This window comes from Centroberyx affinis, unplaced genomic scaffold, assembly GCF_046629955.1.
Source record: "Centroberyx affinis isolate AG114_WGS23_722 - 3 ecotype Tasmania unplaced genomic scaffold, CSIRO-AGI_Caff_v1 ptg001493l_1, whole genome shotgun sequence".
In the NCBI taxonomy this organism is placed as follows: Eukaryota; Metazoa; Chordata; class Actinopteri; order Beryciformes; family Berycidae; genus Centroberyx; species Centroberyx affinis.
In genome coordinates, this window is record NW_027279958.1 from 78,338 (window position 1) to 96,596 (window position 18,259).

Genomic DNA, 18,259 nt, shown 5'->3' on the forward strand with positions numbered 1-18,259 from the left:
TTCCTTTCATGTGATGTTAAGCGAAAGGCCGGTTGCACAGACATTGACTGACACCGCTCCCTCATTTACACAAATCAGCTTTCACAGGCAGCTCAAAGCAGCCTGTGTTGTCTTGTCCTGTTTTGGATGAAATTAATCAGAAATCATAAAAGATGTTTACAGCCACTCCAAGATGAATGAGTGCTTAAATTAAAAGTTCAAGGCAGCAGGTTTAATGTTGTGAATGCACATTAGCCCTGGATTTTTGAACTTGAGCCAGCAAAGTCAAAATTAACCTTTTATCCATTTTGTACACAAACATTTTATTTGCTTCAATGTTAGGATTTTCTTTCTTTCACATTTTTAATATTCTGTCTAATATTTTCTGTGATTAATTATGTTTTATTACACTCCAATCCCTCTGAAACAACATCATGTAAATGTATACTTATGTTTTTTTCAAGGTTTTGAGGAAACTTTCACTTTAATCTGATCCGGCCTGATTATCAGTATCATGGACTCAGTTCTCTAGACGTTAATAAACCAAATTGGATTGCTGTTTATGAAAATGTTCCAGATAAAGACCTTCTCCTGGTTTAATCCAAGCTGTGTCTGTGAAACCACTCTGACATGTAAACTATTTGTGATGTGTTCTCAAGTGCACGTTTTCTATATTTGCATTTTGTATTGTAATCTCTTCTGTTTCTCTTACTGCTTTCATTGGTCTCTCTTTTATATTGTACATACTGTATTCTTTAGATCCGTGCCTCATTCAAACTTTGGTGAATTTTGATGTTTAAATTTAATCAGTGAATTAAAGTAATAACAGGCTTGTGTTGTGGCGTCTTAATACCACTCGCCACACACACACACACACACACACACACACACACACACACACACACAGTGAGTGGAGTGTGTATTTTAGAACACACATAAGCTCTCTCTCTTTCAGGCCCTGGTAGCCAACACTAATGCTATGATAAGCTTTTGATACTACCACACACACACACACACACTTACTGACACTAATACTTGGATGATGGCCTTATAAGAGGCTCAGCCCACGACTAAGTCTAACCACCTGAGACAGCACCATCGACACACACACACACACACACACACACACACACACACACACACACACGGTGCCCCTGGTATGCCAGCAATGTATGCAAACCACAGGAGTCTTGCAGCGAAAGGTCATTTAGTTTTATAGAGTTTTTGACTAGCAAAATAGTAAATGAGCCCTGGCACACAGGGCCTGGTTAAGCCTAGATACAGGTTCAATATAATATGTACTAGCTGTTATTTTGAAGGAATGAAGAGATCACACTGTTACCAGCTATGTTGATGTGGCCGATGTCATTAATGAGGAGCTTGGTTTCCATTGGAGCTGCAAACAGAACTACAAATATTCCCAGAGATCCTAATTCCTGATGCCTCTCTTCTTTTTATGCTGTCTTTGTCCAAAGTCCAGAATTAACTAAACCACATTTGAGCCATTCTTATGAAATCCACTTCATTGTTCTAGCGTCTAGCGTCTATATCAAAGTCTGCTCCTGGTTTAATAGGCTGTCATGTGCTGACAATCACAGTTGTCAGAATATCTGTCCTTCATATCTGCCTCTGTCTTGTTTCTCTCATTGCTTTTGTCTTGTTGAACTGAGCCATCATGTTGAACAAGCATACTGTTCAGAAGACTGCTGTCAAAACGTTTGATGTGTGGGTTAGACAGTTTTTTCTTGACTGCAAGGGCTCTTACTGTAATAGTGTGCATTCAAATTATTTACCGACTGCTTGGTTGTAAAAATGAATGAAATGATAGATCAGATCTCTCCTCACTAGGTAGCTTGGGCTGGAGAGACAAGGGGGGGTCTTATCCAATCACAGGTTACATTTACGTCCAGTTTATCCACCTTTCCATCTCTCAATCCATCTAGTCTAGTGTGTGTGTGTGTGTGTGTGTGTGTGTGTGTCTGTGTGTCTGCGTGCGTGTGCTGTCTGCATTCCACATGACCAGAAATAAAGCAGTTCCCATGATAATCAGACTTTGCTGATATTACATTTTGTGTGAAAAATCAGTGATTTTGCACTTGTTGTATGCCAGTTTCTGAGAAATGCCCAGAACACAAGCACCTGAACTTTACACACTCACACACTCAGTTAATTTAACACACAGTTAAAGTTTCTGTACTGATGATGCTTAAATTGAAGTTTGAGACTCTGGATTAGACTGTAGAAAACACCTAAGTTTTTAACCTAACAGGATTGATTGACAACTTTGACAATGTTTGTGATGTAACACAGGATCAGATATCAGCTTTCAAGTCATTCATTCACTTCCTGTATTTCTACCAGAGAAGTGAGTGTAGTGGACTTCATCTATTTTATAACATCCAAACATGAACAGCATTAAAATTATATTACATACAGTATGTCAGAATAACACGGTTATATGGCCCAAGTCACAAGATTTGACCAATGTACTACTACAGCCATCAAACACACACACACACACACACACACACACACACACACACACACTCACACACACACACACACACTAACCAGCACTAATGCTAGGATGACAGGCCTTTAGGCTCTATAAGCAGCTCAACCCACGACTAAAGTCTAGCCGCCTGATACTGCATAGTGGGCCACACACACACACACACACACACACACACACACACACACACACACACACACACACACACACACACACACATAACTACATGTTAACCTGGTATTTGAGAAATGTGACACAGCTAAGTCCTTGATTTTACACAGTATTGGCAGATCATTGAGATCCTCTGAAACCGTCTGATGGTTCTTTGAGTTGAAAGGGAACAAAGTTTTCTTTATGAGAGAACGCATGCCATAAATCTGTACTTTAATGACATTACATGAATCAAAGCTGATTGATCCTCCATCCATTCAAGCAGCAGTTTACCGCCAACACATTTCGCCCTCCTCTCTCGCTCTCTGTTTCTCACAGCTCTTGTTTTATCTTTACGGGTTATCAGTAGAAACCAGCTGAAACCTAACCCGACGAAAATCGGTCGGCATGACAACCACTGTCGCAATTTATCATCACATCAGTATGGAAAATCAATGATTTTTTACACTTTTTCCGAGTCGACCGCGTATCCGAGGCAGCACCAGGGCAGAGGTCTTAAAACCACGGGGGGGGAAAACCGCGCGTCCCCGGTCGGACGGTCTATTGGAGCACGGTAGAGTCTAGTGAAGGACAGGCAAGAGTCAAGTTAGCCAGAACATCTCCGGAAATTTAGCCATTTTATCTTCAAAATAAAAGCGTAAAATTCGGCACGTTTGGAAATTTAGGAGCAGCTAAGTAAGTATAAGCAATATATTTCTTATCTGTTGTTGTTATTGTCTGTTACCGTATAGCCTCAACGTGCATGTTTCTGAAATGAGTGTAGCTACATTGTATTGTGTGTTGCAAAATGCTTTGGTATGATTGTTCATTTTAACAATAGGCCTATACCTAGGCTATAAAGTGTTTTTCATTTTGTGAATTCTACTGAATTCAGAGAGAAAGAGGCAGAATTGAGTTCAAGTTCAGACTGATTTATAGCCTACAATCACACTCCTTTGTAGCATAGGAATTCATGCTACAAAAACAAATGGTCTCTTTGTAGGGGGAAAATCTTCTACTTCTGCTGCTGGGGATCCGTTTTTCTAACATGTTTGTCTTCCCTTTGGTGAACACAGATCACTGTACAGTATACTGATGATTGTCTTCACACCTCCACTTCACAGCTACCTGAGTCTGTCCATCCAGCTGTATGGGGGAAGGTGTTCCTGTTCTTCAACCAGGCCGATTTCTCAGTGAGTGGACGAACGTGTGGTTTCTCAATTCACACATCTTATAATGTGAACAATTTACAGTAACTATTTTGTTAGTGCTAATGTTACCTAATATTTCCTAAACTTACGGCCGGTTAGCTCAGTTGGTTAGAGCGTGGTGCTAATAACGCCAAGGTCGCGGTTTCGATCCCCGTACTGGCCACTTGGCTTTTAGGAGAGATGTGACTGATTGTGCACGACTGATTTGTTAAATGATCGGAAGAGTTTAGACTTCATTGGATATGAACTGAACTGGGTAGGACATACTGCATGTGCAGTGTTTGACGGATGCATGCAACAGAGGAAGCTTATCAGCAGGCTGAATGTGTGACTGAGATGTGTGTGCTCTTAGGTCAGCGGGTGCAGCATGGCATTTACACTGCAGGGTTTAGGCCTTCCTTTCTGGTGCCATCAATGCTAAAATAGGCCTACACCTACCATAAAGCACTTTGAATAAAAACTTCCACCAAGAGGCAGAGACATGGAACCATACTGTAGGCTACCACAGGCTTTCTAAGTTACAGTGCTGTTGTGTGAGACCATGTTGTGTGAAACACTGCATTGTAATATATTGTCAAATGCTTTGGTATTGTTATTATTTTAATTGACAAATGAATTGTCTTTTAATTGATTTGCTTAAGAGACAGAGCAAGAGACATTGAGATAGCCAGGGGTCGAGCACAAAAACACTCCTTACTGATCCAATACAAACAGATAGAGACTCATTTGAATTTAAGATGAAGTTCAAATTCAGGCAGATTTGATTTATACAATCAAACTGCTACTTCTGTCTGTCTGATGAAGACTCTGCTTTTGCACGTGCTGCAAACATTGTTCTAACTTTACCTTCTCGTTGTTGAATACAACGACCATTGTCTGAGTGATTGGCCATATGACACCTGTTCACATCTGTTATTTTCTATTCAGTATTTACTGTAGACTTAGGTAAATAACGGCCGATTGGCTCACGCAAAGATGAGATTATAAAACGAGTAAGACAATAATACCAGTAAACACCATCTCTGATTATATTAATGTGATTGTGCTCTTAGTAAGCATAATTGCAGGAACATGTTGAGTAGCTACTCCAATTTTCTACTTTTTATAATAGACACAAGTTAGGACATGTAGCCTATACAAACTCATGGTGCTATGGGGGTTGCATAAGATAAGCTATATTTTAAGAAAAGCATTAATCTTTTTTCTTTTTAAAGACCCTATCCTCATATAACTTCCAACAGTTTGATACTTCTTACGTATATTGTGAATTTAAAATTTATGTCAGCCTAAAAAAAGCAAACTCCATTCCTCAAATAAAAGGTTTGTAAATTGGGTTTAGGTGGGTTTACCCTCTACTACATCCTTCGATATATTATTGGTTTCACTCTGCACTTTGTAGCTACTATTCATATAGCCTATCTCGGTCAGTGAGGCTTTTATTTTGAAAATTAAGACCGGAAGTTGTTTTGTTTCATTCCGGTGTACTTGACAATGGTCTATTTGCTTTCTACAGATTCTCCCATAAACATATTCCTTATTTTCAGTTAGGTACTTTAACTTAAAAAAAAAACAAAAACAAAACAACAACATTGCAGTGTATGGTATTTCGGGTTTTATTTTGAAAAGCGCCCCCGGAAGCTTCCTATCTTATTTTGTCTGACTTGACGCTGGTCTCTGCTGCTGATAGAGGAACCGGACCGGTGGATGATGGCGTTGCCGTGGCTGCTGCTGGTGGAGTTGGCTCTGTACGCCAGTTGTTTCGTCTGTGGGATCGTTACCGCCGCCTCTCTCACCATAAGCCAGGTGACAGCGCTTTACTCACAAACTAATGAAGTATTGCATGTTTCTTTTTTTCTTCTTCTTCTTCTTCCGGGTAGATTCACTTTTTGTGTGCGTGTGTCTGTGCTAGAAAGTTAGTTCCAGGTTCACCAAACAGCCGCCTCTAACGAAAATTCACCAAATAGGCCTACTCCTATAATATTACTATGGGGACTTTATTGAGTTTATATTGACTGAACTGTACTTTCAATCTCCTATGGGTATCACTAGGCTATAATATTCCTATAGTATTGCTGTGATATTTGTATAGTATCATTCAAAAATTTAGTTTTTGGTATTTTGGTACTATTCGTATGGGTAAACAAACATCATGTATTTTAAAGCTGTCTTTTAAAACACAAATGAATTTATATAAAGTTGGCTCGAGCAAAGCAGCAGATTTTCGGGATGTGATGCGTCATTTATTATAAAAAGCAGCGCAGGGGAGCGACAAAAACAGACGCGCTTTCACTTTCCGCTGATTTCCTGTAATCTAAAGGCTCAAGTGTCACAAGGCCTGTTGCACTTTTCATACACTTTATCTGTTGTTTCGACTACACTATCTAGGCAGCACCAACATGGTTGTGTAGAAGTATAGGCTTACATTTCTGGGATCAGAGACGAAAGAAAAAAAACAAACAATAGTTCCACAAAACGAGTCCCTAATACTAGTATGAAGTACTATAAAGTCTCTGAAAACTCACTATAGAGTCCCATAGAAACTTTATAAGACCCTATAGGAATATTATAGGACTTTTACAGCCTGCCACTGGGAGCACAGTCATTCCTGTTAATTTGACTTTAACACATCGTAGGCTATGAGCCGAAAGATGGTGTGAAAACTGTCGTAACATTTATTTTTAGGCTTAACTCACTCTCAGAAACAGCCTTCTTCTATTTAGTGACTAGGAAATATGACCGTGTGAAAATGCGTGTGCGTGAGTGTGGATGTGCGCGTGTGTGTGTGTTTTAACAGAGTTATGTGTCCAGATACTGTTCTTATCATGTGACCAGAGGTCCTCGTGTCCAATTATTCCTCCGACTCTTTATTGAAGTCAGATGAGTATGCTGCAGTGTGTGTGTGTGTGTGTGTGTGTGTGCGCGCGCGCGTGCGTGCGAGAGATTTCTCAGTATTTCTCCTATTTTCTTATTATTGCAATTCCAACAATGTAGCAGTGAAGTTAATAAAATAACAAAACATACATCTATACCACTAAGGTCATTTTACAATTTTTGAACTCTCTCTCTCTCTCTCTCTGTCTCTCTCTGTCTCTCTCTGTTCTCTCTCTCTCTCTCTCTCTCTCTCTCTCTCAGGGTAGTCTTGGAGGTCTGTGTATGCTGTATGGGTCGGTCAGCTACAATGCAACAACAGCCATCATCGGTGCCCAGTCCTCCAGTCCGACATCTCTGTGTTACTTTGTGTCGGCTATATCTGTCTTAGTGGCAGTAGTGTGTTTCTCACTGTCCCTCTACTGGTTATACACCTGCTGCATCGATGGAGAGATCCGAAGGTTGGTGTGTGTGTGTGTGTGTGTGTGTGTGTGTGTGTGTGTGTGTGGTCTACCAGTGCTGCTCACTCTTTGCCTCATTTCCTTGATTGCACTATTGCAATACACCATTTTATTTTACATTTTAAATGGCCTTTACAGTGTAGGCCAAAGCTCCAGTGAGAGCTGTAAAGTGTGTTTTATCTCCAGTATCAAGTGAACACTGTTTAGCCAGCAACAGCCACAGTTTACAGCTAGCAAACCATGCAAACTGCAGCCTTTACATTTGCATGGCTGAAAAAGGTTGGAGGATCTGTGTCTTAGGGGAAAACACCAAAGATGTTAACACAGGCTTGTTCTCAGTGTATTATAACTCTCTTTATGGTTATCCTGTTCATGAAGTTCGTCAATTTTGCAGTGTTTGGTCAATTGTGAAAGCCCAATTCACACATCTTGCTGACAACTTGAACCAACTTGGCTAATACCTATACTGATGTTTTTGGATTGAAGCTGCTTGAAGCTGATTGAAGAATTCAATGTGTCTCCCAGACTTGTATTCTTGTCAGGGTGGAAAAGCCTCTGAAACAGCCTTTAGACCATCATGGGACGCTAAAACTCTCCATAGAAACCCAGACTAATTAAATTCTTTTAGGGTTAGCAGCTTAAGTCTTAACTTAACTTAAGCTTAAGTCAGGGTGAGGCAGGTTTCACTGCAGGTTTTACAGACTGAAACGTCTGAGGCTGTTAAGTAAAATCACATCCTTACCTCCATATTGCATGGGCATCAATGACTGGCCAATATCCCATTTTTAATTGAAAGGCCAATATCGGCCCGATATATGTACATATATGTAGATGTTATATAGTTTGACATCATTTCCTAGTTAGATCAGAGGTTGTCATAACACTTTATTCCTCTTTAGCTCTTTCTATTGTTCTCTCCCTCCATTCCTTCTCTTCACAACAAGCCTGCTGTGTCCCGCGTGTTCTCACGCTCTTTCTGTTTATCCTCCTCTCTCTCTCTCTTTCTCCCTATCTCTCTCCACAGGGAGCGCATGTGGATGAACCTGACCCTGGGTGTGTGTGCCGTCTTCCTGTTCTTCCTGCTCATCACGGGGTGCATGTTGAAGATCGGACGCGACTCGCTCTGCAGCTCCGTCACACAAAACATTCCCAACATCACCAGGTGACCTAGACACACACACACACACACACACACACACACACACACATACACACCATTCAAACACAAACGAAACCAAGAACAACATTCAAACCCCAATGAGCTTTTTGCCATTTTCTTTTTCTTTCTGTTTGATCCAATCAAACTTTTGCGTCTGTCTTCTCTACACCAAACCTTTTCTTTCTCTGTGTTTCCCTCCTTCATCACTATTAAATACACCTATAACAGTACTGACAGTAAAAGCCCCCCTTTCTCTCTCCATTGTGCATTAAAGCAGGTAAATGTAATTTGTTTTTGTGGCTGTCATCATGTTATATTGGTCCCATGACTGTTCTTGCCTTCTTTTAAGATGTCAAGTCTTCTTTTTTAATAAAATCAGCAGCACTATGCAAGCTGAAGACAAGGGAAAGCACAGGGTTACAGACACTTTTCGTCTTGGTTGAAAAGTCCTGACCTACACAGTAATGTTCTGAGCGGGAAGGAGGAATGTGTAATGTTCCGCATTCACTAGCTCCTAATTGATTATTTTGAGCTACAGCGGCCATGATTTTATGTATGCAACATATTTATGTATGTATGGGACTTGCAGCTTGTGTGTCATGGTTCATCCTCTGTGGAATGAGCCACAAGTTGCTGCTTTGTCCATAAACTGTGACTTCTGCGCTGTTAAATTTAATTCTCTCTGGGTCTGCACAGTTTATAAGCATAATAATTGTAGATGCAAGTACATGGAAAAAGACGAATCCCACACCCATGGAATGAAGGCAGGGTGGCGGAGAGTAGTCACCACTATGGTTCGTGGCTGGGGTAACTAGACAACTGCCCCTAACTAATTTTGGGAAAAGTGTGTGCAGGAAAGAACACAAAGAGCGTATTGGGGTTGCTGTCTTGTTGCCCTTCTCCGGGAACTCTGACATGTAAAACAATAATAAAGGCTGAAATGTAAAAAGAAAGCAGGAAACAGGTTTCTGGGCCTTCAGAATAGTGGCTTTCTTCCAGGACATTATAAATCACTTCTCTGTTCCTCTAAGGAGAGTCACCTTTTTCGTTTTCATGTCCTGCCACCATGGTATGTGGGGCATTATGTTGTGTGTCTGTGTGTAGACACAAAACCTCAAGAACAACACATGATAGAAACTTCATACTTACACCACAGGTTCCTCTATAGATTAGATCAGTGGTTCTCAACGTGGGGTCCGGGGACCACCAGTGGTCCTTGAGGGGGTTTCAGGGGGTCCCCAGCAAATTCATGAATTATTAAACTTCACCATTACAAGAAGTTAACACGATTAGAGAATGTAGAAGAATGACTGTTTTGATTATAGTTTCTCTGTTATCTCTCTGCCTACAATACAGATAGTCATGGATTTCTGGACAAAATCATATCTGACAATAAAAATATTCTCAGATTTGGGTCCAAGAGACAAAATCTCATCAAATGGGGGGCTCTAATGTGTACTAAATTAGGGGTCCTTGAAATGAAAAAGGTTGAGAATCAGTGGATTAGATGATCTGATTGGATCTTGGAGCGTCTTACTGCATATATTTGCATAATTATGAGGAAAAAGTTGTTGAAAATACTCTAACTCTTTAATGCTTTTAGATACAGAGTCCATTTTAATACCACTCATGCATGTGAAGAAGCATGCTGACATAGAGATATTTGCTAATGAATGCATTGATTTGATTAATTAATAACCTAATTAGTATACCATAGTGTTTATGGTGGGACATTAGGCTGGTCAGTTGCCTCTTGTTAGTTTGGTTCCTTCCCCTACTGTAAACATGTATTTGATCACACATTAAATTAAAGTCAATGGTTGAAACTCAAACTCTCTCTTATTTCTTTCTCTGTGTTCTCTCTGTCTCTCTCTCCAGATGTGAGGAGGCCCAGTCCAAAAAATGGGCCAGTCCACTTAACGGAGCTCAGTTCTACACCAGTCTACACAAAGCCGAGGTCAGCAGGCCGCATTCTCCATCACACAGCATTTTAGGTTGTGTCTAGATACACATGGGCCACCTGGGTCCAGCTAACTCACTGTCAGTGCTACCAGTGTCTCTTTATGCCTGTTAGCATCAGCATGGCTGATCTAGTCTAATTACATAGCAGGAAATCACAAATTTATCTTGCTTAGTCCCACAGCTTTGTGTGGATCTACAGAAAGACTAAAGAACCTGTTTAGCTTTATAGAGACAGTGTGCAAAGTGTCATAAACTGCAAGCCCATAAAATACCATAAAACCATAACCATAAAATAAATCAACAAAACTATCTAAAGAGTCCTACAGCATTCTAATATAGTAGCAAACTAACCCCCAGTCTTTTTATTCATATATTCATCCCAGAGTTAGTTAGCAAAAAAGTTAGCACAACATATTCACTAATACAGCTAACTAGCTAGCTTCAGACAATGTAGCAAATTCAAATTAACCGTAACAACATAGTCATGCTCCATTTTATCACCTATTCACTTTAATAATTGAAAACATTTTCTATAAGAGTGATATGAAGCATCATGCTAATAAATGAAATGCATTACTTTGATTGAAAATTTGTAGAAGCCAACCAGTAGCTAGCTGTCTAACCATTCCATGTAAAGCAAATGCAGTGTTCTTTTTGCTAACAAACTCTGTGATGAATATTGGGTGATGATTTGGGTGGTTTACACTGAATGATTTCACAGTCACAAGAAGCTAAAAGTAAAACTGAATGGAAAGTGACAAGAATTTCGAGGGTTTTTTTTCAATGTGGGTGTAAATGAAACAGCCTAGATATGAAGCCACAGTCACTAAAGCTCCTACATAGAGCTACTGATTAACCCAGCAGCCACCATTCATTCATCAAATAGTGGTGTTGTTATAAAGCATTATTTAGCCAAGAAAAACCCTTTAAATTACTATTATCTTACCTATAGAGTATAGACTGCAAAATGGAGTTAACTGGTCATTTTAGATATCTGAGGTTGGGACACAGTGTGGATCATTGCAGCAGCAGAGGATAGGATGGATATAAGAATAGAGTAAATACAGAGTTTTGCAGAGAGGATAATAAAACAAACAAATAAAGTCACATACAGGTCAACAGATGTTTGCAGTGAACAGATCCATGATTAACAGCATAAATGCAGGGTGTGCAAAGGGTGCAACATTGGCTCTCTGCTCTATTAGATTTGTGGAGCAGATGTGCAAGTGTGCATCGCTAGCTGTTCACATAGTCAGATTCACAGATGGAAGAACATATGTACAGAATGGATTTCATGTGTTGTATTCAGTTAATGCTTCTCTCTCTCTGCTCCCCTCAGACGGCGGTGTGGGTGAACTTCTTCTTCTGGCTTATTATCGGGGTGCTGGTGTTCATCCAGAGGGGCCAGAGCTCAGGGTTCAAGATTTTCGGGCGGCACTTGGGAGGGACGGGAGCCGGGTCCGGTGATCCAGGAGATCCCGGGGAGACGGAGCCCATCTTCAACCGCCCCGCAAATCCGTAGTGAGGACGGGTGTGTGTCACAGAGGGACACACAGAAGTTACAAAAAACGTACACATAAACATACAAGGCGGTGTGCCAAGGTAGAAATGGGAAAAGGGTGAATACATATTTATCTGTAAATGTGTAAATCTTTGGTAAATATCCCAGTGGGGCGGTGTGTGTGCATTTCCCAAGATATGTAGATTTCTGACACTAATCGGAGTAACTTGTGATGAATTCAATCCATTTCAATTCAACTAAACTTGAAAAGTGAGATGAAAACGTTTTTGGGCGGGTCACAGCACATCCCAAAGTAGAAATATTTCTGCTTCCCGACGAGGATGGGATTCGAACCCACGCGTGCAGAGCACAATGGATTAGCAGTCCATCGCCTTAACCACTCGGCCACCTCGTCTGGCATGTACAGCTTATCAAAACAGCAGAAACAATACCGCTGTGTAGGCCTCCAGTTACACATTTAGAGTGTGTCTGGAACAGATCAGCCACATCATGCATAGATTGAGCTGCAGATATGTACATTTACCCGTTTCCCACATTTCACATAACACATACACACACAAGCCTTTTCACATTTTCTTTCCAGTCCTACTGGCTACTGGATCACATAACAATCTGTATTTGTCAATATTTGTTCATTCAGAGTGTTTTCTATTATATTTTGTTTACATAATCAAGACTTGGGAGAAAGTGTATTGCAGGCATTCATTTTGTATTTCATCAGTGTTGTCAAATCTTGCCTTTTTACTGTGATTGACAGCTGACATTGTTTTTGTTGGAAACAAATGTTCACTCATTACATCAATCATTAACAATGCATTTTAAAATGTCAAAAATACATGGGCCTCAATAGCAAAAAACGCTTTTTTCTCATTTTCTGCAAAGTTGCCGTTTGAAGATTTTTGTTTTTTGGTGGACGCTGGTAATTTGCTAATGTGTTTTTCTACTCGGCACTACTCAGTTTTCATTTTTATGTTGTCTATGTTTTTTTTTTTATTTATGATGAATGTTTCTCTTATCTTTTGGCTTATTTTCCTCTTGAAATGAAACTTCCTCTTGAAGTGAAAGTTCAGTCTAGACTATTTCTTGACAAAACTCTTACTACAACTTGAAACAAGACTAAGATCATAGGAATAATGTGTCAATCACATTCAAGTGGATCCTTGCTCTAATGAATTGCATATCTGCTCTCACCTGACTGTTACCTCTAATATCCAACCTAGGTTTCTGCACAGGTGCTCTCCCAAAATGGCACAAGATATAGTTACATCAGATCCTATATATTGGTAAAAGGTGAAGTGGGGTATTCCAACCTACTAGTGAATGTACACCAAAGTGCTGTATCTCATGGTATCAACCACTTGTGATGTTTGTATTAAGGCTACTGTACACATATTTCTTTTTAAACCAATAAACCAAAGAGTTTAAATACATTGACCCATCCTTGTTTGCTGCTATTGGAGAAGAGGGTGGAGCTCTATCTCCCTCTGCTGGTTGATAAGAGATACTGCACCTCAGCACATGGAAGTATTTATCCTGCTTTACATTTGCATGATTTTAAAAAGTAAAAAGTGGCACGGATTTGTACATGTTCATTCTTTAAAATATATATATATGTGTGTGTGTGTGTGTGTGTGTGTGTGTGTGTGTGTATATATATATATACATGTACATATATATTGTTAAATAGTTAAATATAGTGCATTTTGTTCAATGTCTCATAGTTAAGTGTCATTTGATTGGTTAGAAAGAAGGTTCAAAATGTGAAAGGTTACATTGATCTCAATTACATTGATTGAAGTAGTTGGACAGCATTTAGTTTAATGTTTGGCTCCATACTCATAATGATAACACTTTATTTTACAGCCCGCTAATTACGGTGTAACTAGTTTGTAATTATGGGGTACTAACAAAATAACAATACTGTAGTTACAGGGTAACAAAACAAGAAGTCCAGGAATTAAGGGGTAACAATTTTGTAATTATGAAAGATTTATAAGGTAGTTATGATTTAATTGTTTTCATAATTACAGCATACTTTAAAAAATTATTACAGGGTACAATAACGTAATTAGGGCGGACTAAACAAATCGTATCGGTGTTGGAAAAAGGCCTTTGTAAAGAGCTACCCATGATTCTATTATCTACATGGGTTGGTACACAGGTTGTTCTGGAAACAAGACTAGGTCAAAACCTAGTATATGGCTGGACCGTGTATGAGTGTGCCACGTGCCACGGCCGATCAATGGTGTAACTAACTCCGCTGTAGACTGCTAATATAGAATAATAGTCCATACGTCCATACTGATCGTTCCAGCGCGTCCCGTCTCTCTCTCCACCGCTGTCGTCTCCACCTCGCCCACGGGCCGCATTGATCCTGCCGATCCAAGCGCCAGGCGCTCTGTTACCTGTCGGTGCCGAAAACGCTGTTCGCCGGACACCGGGGGCGTATCGTCGTCGGGACCCCGGCCGAAATCTCGGTCGGATCATCGGGAACAAAGCGGCGGCCAGCTAGTGGCACTGGCCGGAACCATGGCCCCGGGAAACTTCGGGAAGGTCTGAAATAAGCCCTCGGCGTGATGAAACCTCCATGCTTGTTTGTGTCTCTCTCAGAACAGAGGGGCTTCAGGTGGACTGAGCTCGCGCATATGCATCGACATAAACGGTGATATGATATAATTGTAGGCTATAGATTCTACTTTAGCTTCAGCTTACATGCATGCTATTGGTCTGCCTGCTTACTGTGTGGGAGAAACGGGCTCCCGATCTCAGCGGAGAGGCCAATGGTGTAACTTGATCACTCAGTCACTCAGTCAGTCAGTCAGTGACAGACATTCGCGTTTGTAGGGCTGGCCCCGCCGTTGCGGTCCAGCCAAAAAAGAAATTCTACACTTGAAAAGCTGAATTGAAGATAAATAACTTTTATTTTCCTAAAGTATACCCTCAGATATGATAGTAGGTTGTAGGAACAGGTAATAGTAATATATAGTAGTAGGTAGTAGTAAGATTAGAGTGAGCTAACTTGTGGCTTAAAACAGTGAAAGTGCAATTGGAATTGGCAATTCAATAGATGTTTTCCTCATTAAAAAAATATGGTATCTATATGGTCAAATATTCAGTTATGTGTTTTTTAATCATGTGTAGTTTATGAACCATGTACAAAGTGGGACATCTCTGTCATCAAAGTTTACTGGAGCCTGATCTTCATCTGATGAGTCATAATGCAGGTGGACAGAATGCAGCAGAGTTCATAGAATTTAGAATGTCAGAGTCATAAAGGAGCGACTGACCTGAACACAAACAGACTCACAGTTTCATCTCTGATTGGTGTTCACCTGCACATTGAGACAGAAAACACACGTTGCATTCATTTGGAGAAACATCAACAATATCTACCTTTTAGAAAGGAAAACATGGAGAGTGATTTCCATCTTGGTAAGCCACATGTATTTATAATTTTATTATTTAACAGGAAAAGATTAGTACAGAGGATTTTGCTGAACAGACAAACAAGAGACAGACAGTCAGGACAGAGTAGTTGTTTGTGTTGAAGGATTTTCATTTGTGTCCAGTTCTTCCTTAGTTTGATTTACATTGTAAATTGACAGTTAGATAGTAGATTGTTGTTGAAACAAAACTAGGATGAAAGGCATAAGATGAAGCTGTGATGAAGCATGTTGACCTTGAATGAAGCTCCATCAGGTGGCCTCATGGTTATTTGATTATTAAGATGTTGCCATTGCATTTCCTTCAGCATCCATGCAAATGGTCGCTCGACTCAATGCCCTTAATGACGATCGCCATGAAAACATCAACTGCATGTTTGCGAAAGTCCTGAATAAGGAGCAGAACCTTTATGCTGAAGCCTCTAGTTTCTCTGGAGTGACCGCTGAGCTCGACTGTGACCTTTCACCTCAGTCTGCTGTTGGTCTCGGCTCCAAACCCGCTTGTGGATTTGAGAGCCTCAATATATGGGAACCAATAGTGACCACAGCTTCATCAGCATATAAACTTCTCTTGGATATGGACAAAGGAGACCTTCCTCCCACAGAGAAAGAGTCTCCTCTCATGACCGAGGACACAGCGTTAGGTAATGCTGGAGCATCCACCCACCCAGCTCAGCATGTTGAGGCTCAGTCTAACCTGCTCCTCCTTGTTGAGGCTCCAATGACTGATGACTTCAAAATCATTGAGAGGTTGAGTCAGCTTCAGCACTCCCCCTTTGGTTTTGACGATGACTACCACCTGGAGGCAGTTGGAAAGAGATACCTCTATGCTCCCCCATGTGACACATCTGGATTTGTGTCTGACTGCTGCTCACCCTGTGGATCCACTCTGGGCTGCCTGGATGAGTGGGAGCCACTGGTCAAGTCCCACTTAACCTTGGAGAAGGAGGGATTTGGTGAGGAGCTCCTTTATGCTTCATCACATCTCTCTAGATTTGTAGTTGACTGCTCTCCACAGCATGGGCCGACTCTGGACCATCTTGACAAATGGGAACCTGTTGTCAGCAGCACTGATTCTCACCTGATGCAGTTCCTCTCAGTCCTCCTGGAGGAGGAGGAACTTGGTGAAAAGCATATCTCTGCTTCCTCAACAGTGAGTACTACATTTATGGCTGCCTGCACTGCACACCATGCCCCTACTCGAGATCATCTTGATGAATGGGAGCCAGTCGTCAGAGCTGACTCTAAACTGAAGCTGTTCCTCCAGAACTTGGAGAAGGAGGCCGAACAATGTCCTTTTATCTTCAAGAGGGAAACGGTCAACTCCTGTGCACAGATTGAGGCCGCTGCTGAAAGCTCTGTCACCGTCCTGCATCAACCTGAATGTTGTGAGGGAACAAAAGTCACTGTCCTCTCTGCTGGACCTGACAGTATCTCCACTTCAGAGGAGGTTCTCCCTGTCTCTCTTGCTGAATACACCCTGATTCACCTGCTTAAGGAAGGATCAACCAACCTGCTTCAGGAGTCCCAGGCTCCAGCCATCCAGGTTGAAGTCAAAGCTCCACCAAGCCTTGTGGTTGAAACTGTAAAGGACACCAAGGATCTGTCCGGTCTGACCCTGGAAAAAACACTTCCACCTGTCCAACTGGTCGAACCTACAGGACCTCAGAGCTCCAGTGCCAAAGACAGCCTGTCAACAAAACCAAAGAAGAAGAAGCGTGGCTTCTTTTCTTGGTTATCCCACATATTTCGGGGGAAGAACAAGAAATGTGCTGACAACATGGCTGCAACAGCAGAGACGCCACTGCAACAGACCTGCCAGACAGAAGGAGAGCCAAAGCCCTGCTTGACTGCCCTCTCACCTGCAGTCCACTTCTGAACTCCTGTCATCTTCCTGTTCACTTTACACAGTTGAACAACTGAGTCATTTTATTTGAATAAATTTCTTTGCACACTACTGTTATATTGTCTTTGTGCATTTCTTCAAAACACATTCCTGCAGTTATGGGTAATCTGTATCCTAAAGCAGTGAAAGTGTAATGGAATTAGCAAATATATGTTGGCTATTAACATTTTCATAACAACAAGCACCGATAACATTTGTTTAGTCCCCCCTAATTATGATATTGTACCCTGTAATTATTTTTTAAGTATGCAGTAATTACAAAAATAGTTACACCATAACTACCTTGTAGATCTCTCATAATAACAAAATTGTTACCCCTTAATTCCCGGACTTCTTGTTTTGTTACCCTGTAACTACAGCATTGTTATTTTATTAGTACCCCATAATTACAAACTAGTTACACCGTAATTAGTGGGCTGTAAAATAAAGCATTACATACATATATACATAAGATAATATACATAACGATGGATATGAAGTGACACAATGTCTGAGTTTGTCACTGACTTCTAGAAATCTGCAACCCATAAACACTGACAGCCTCGTGATACAGCATCTTACTGCCAAGTGCTCCTTCTAGGCTTTTGCATTTCAATTTAATTGCGGTTCTTAGGGCTGAGTGGGCCTAATCTTTCTTCCAATACGACTGAAAATAACCTCAAATTAAAGCTGGCAGTCTGCACTTCAGCCTCATAATTGTGAGCCTTCCCATCCAAAGTCATAAAGAGCAGTGAGAGGAGCTAAATCAGCACATTACTGCCCAAAACTTATGCTGCTTACTCTTCCTTTACATGTTCCTTGAAAAAGCTGGATGCACATGCTGTCCATCATCTTTCATCAGTCAATCCCTGTGAAGTTCATTCATTCATTCATTCATTTTCCATACCCGCTTATTCCTATTCAGGGTCATGGGGGCTTGAGCCTATCCCAGCATGCATTGGGCAGAAACACTCTGGACAGTCCATCAGAGGGCTAACACATAGACAGACAAACCCACTTACTTAAACTCCCATTCACACTAATAGGCAATTTAGAGTCTCCAGTCCACCTGACCTGCATGTCTTTGGGCTGTGGGAGGAAACTGGA

General features: G+C 40.9%; 1 protein-coding gene and 2 non-coding genes across 4 annotated transcripts; 2 read left to right on the forward strand and 1 right to left on the reverse strand.

Annotated features, from left to right (window-relative positions):
- Positions 1-3,941: 3,941 nt before the first annotated feature.
- On the forward strand, positions 3,942-4,015 carry trnai-aau (transfer RNA isoleucine (anticodon AAU)). Its single transcript has one exon. It is a non-coding gene; the product is annotated as a tRNA-Ile (tRNA).
- Positions 4,016-5,539: 1,524 nt separating this feature from the next.
- Positions 5,540-17,495, forward strand: tmem179ba (transmembrane protein 179Ba). Of its 2 annotated transcripts, XM_071527095.1 has the most exons (6): positions 5,540-5,655; positions 6,985-7,181; positions 8,206-8,343; positions 10,219-10,297; positions 11,642-11,717; positions 17,473-17,495. In XM_071527095.1, the coding sequence occupies exons 1-6, from the start codon at positions 5,557-5,559 to the stop codon at positions 17,493-17,495; spliced, it is 612 nt and encodes a 203-aa protein (XP_071383196.1). In that variant the 5' UTR covers positions 5,540-5,556. The 2 variants fall into 2 exon arrangements, with proteins under 2 accessions (XP_071383196.1, XP_071383195.1); XM_071527094.1 differs by lacking the exon at positions 17,473-17,495 and having other exon boundaries at positions 11,642-13,238.
- trnas-gcu (transfer RNA serine (anticodon GCU)) lies at positions 12,137-12,218 on the reverse strand. Its single transcript has one exon. It is a non-coding gene; the product is annotated as a tRNA-Ser (tRNA).
- Positions 17,496-18,259: the final 764 nt, after the last annotated feature.

What these genes read in the sequence shown, in the direction of transcription:
- tmem179ba (XM_071527094.1), top strand. Translation starts at nt 5,557, where the DNA reads ATGATGGCGTTGCCGTGGCTGCTGCTGGTGGAGTTGGCTCTGTACGCC. An exon ending in CCTCTCTCACCATAAGCCAG is followed by an intron (nt 5,656 to 6,984) that starts GTGACAGCGCTT and finishes TCTCTCTCTCAG; the next exon opens with GGTAGTCTTGGAGGTCTGTG. An exon ending in AACATTCCCAACATCACCAG is followed by an intron (nt 8,344 to 10,218) that starts GTGACCTAGACA and finishes CTCTCTCTCCAG; the next exon opens with ATGTGAGGAGGCCCAGTCCA.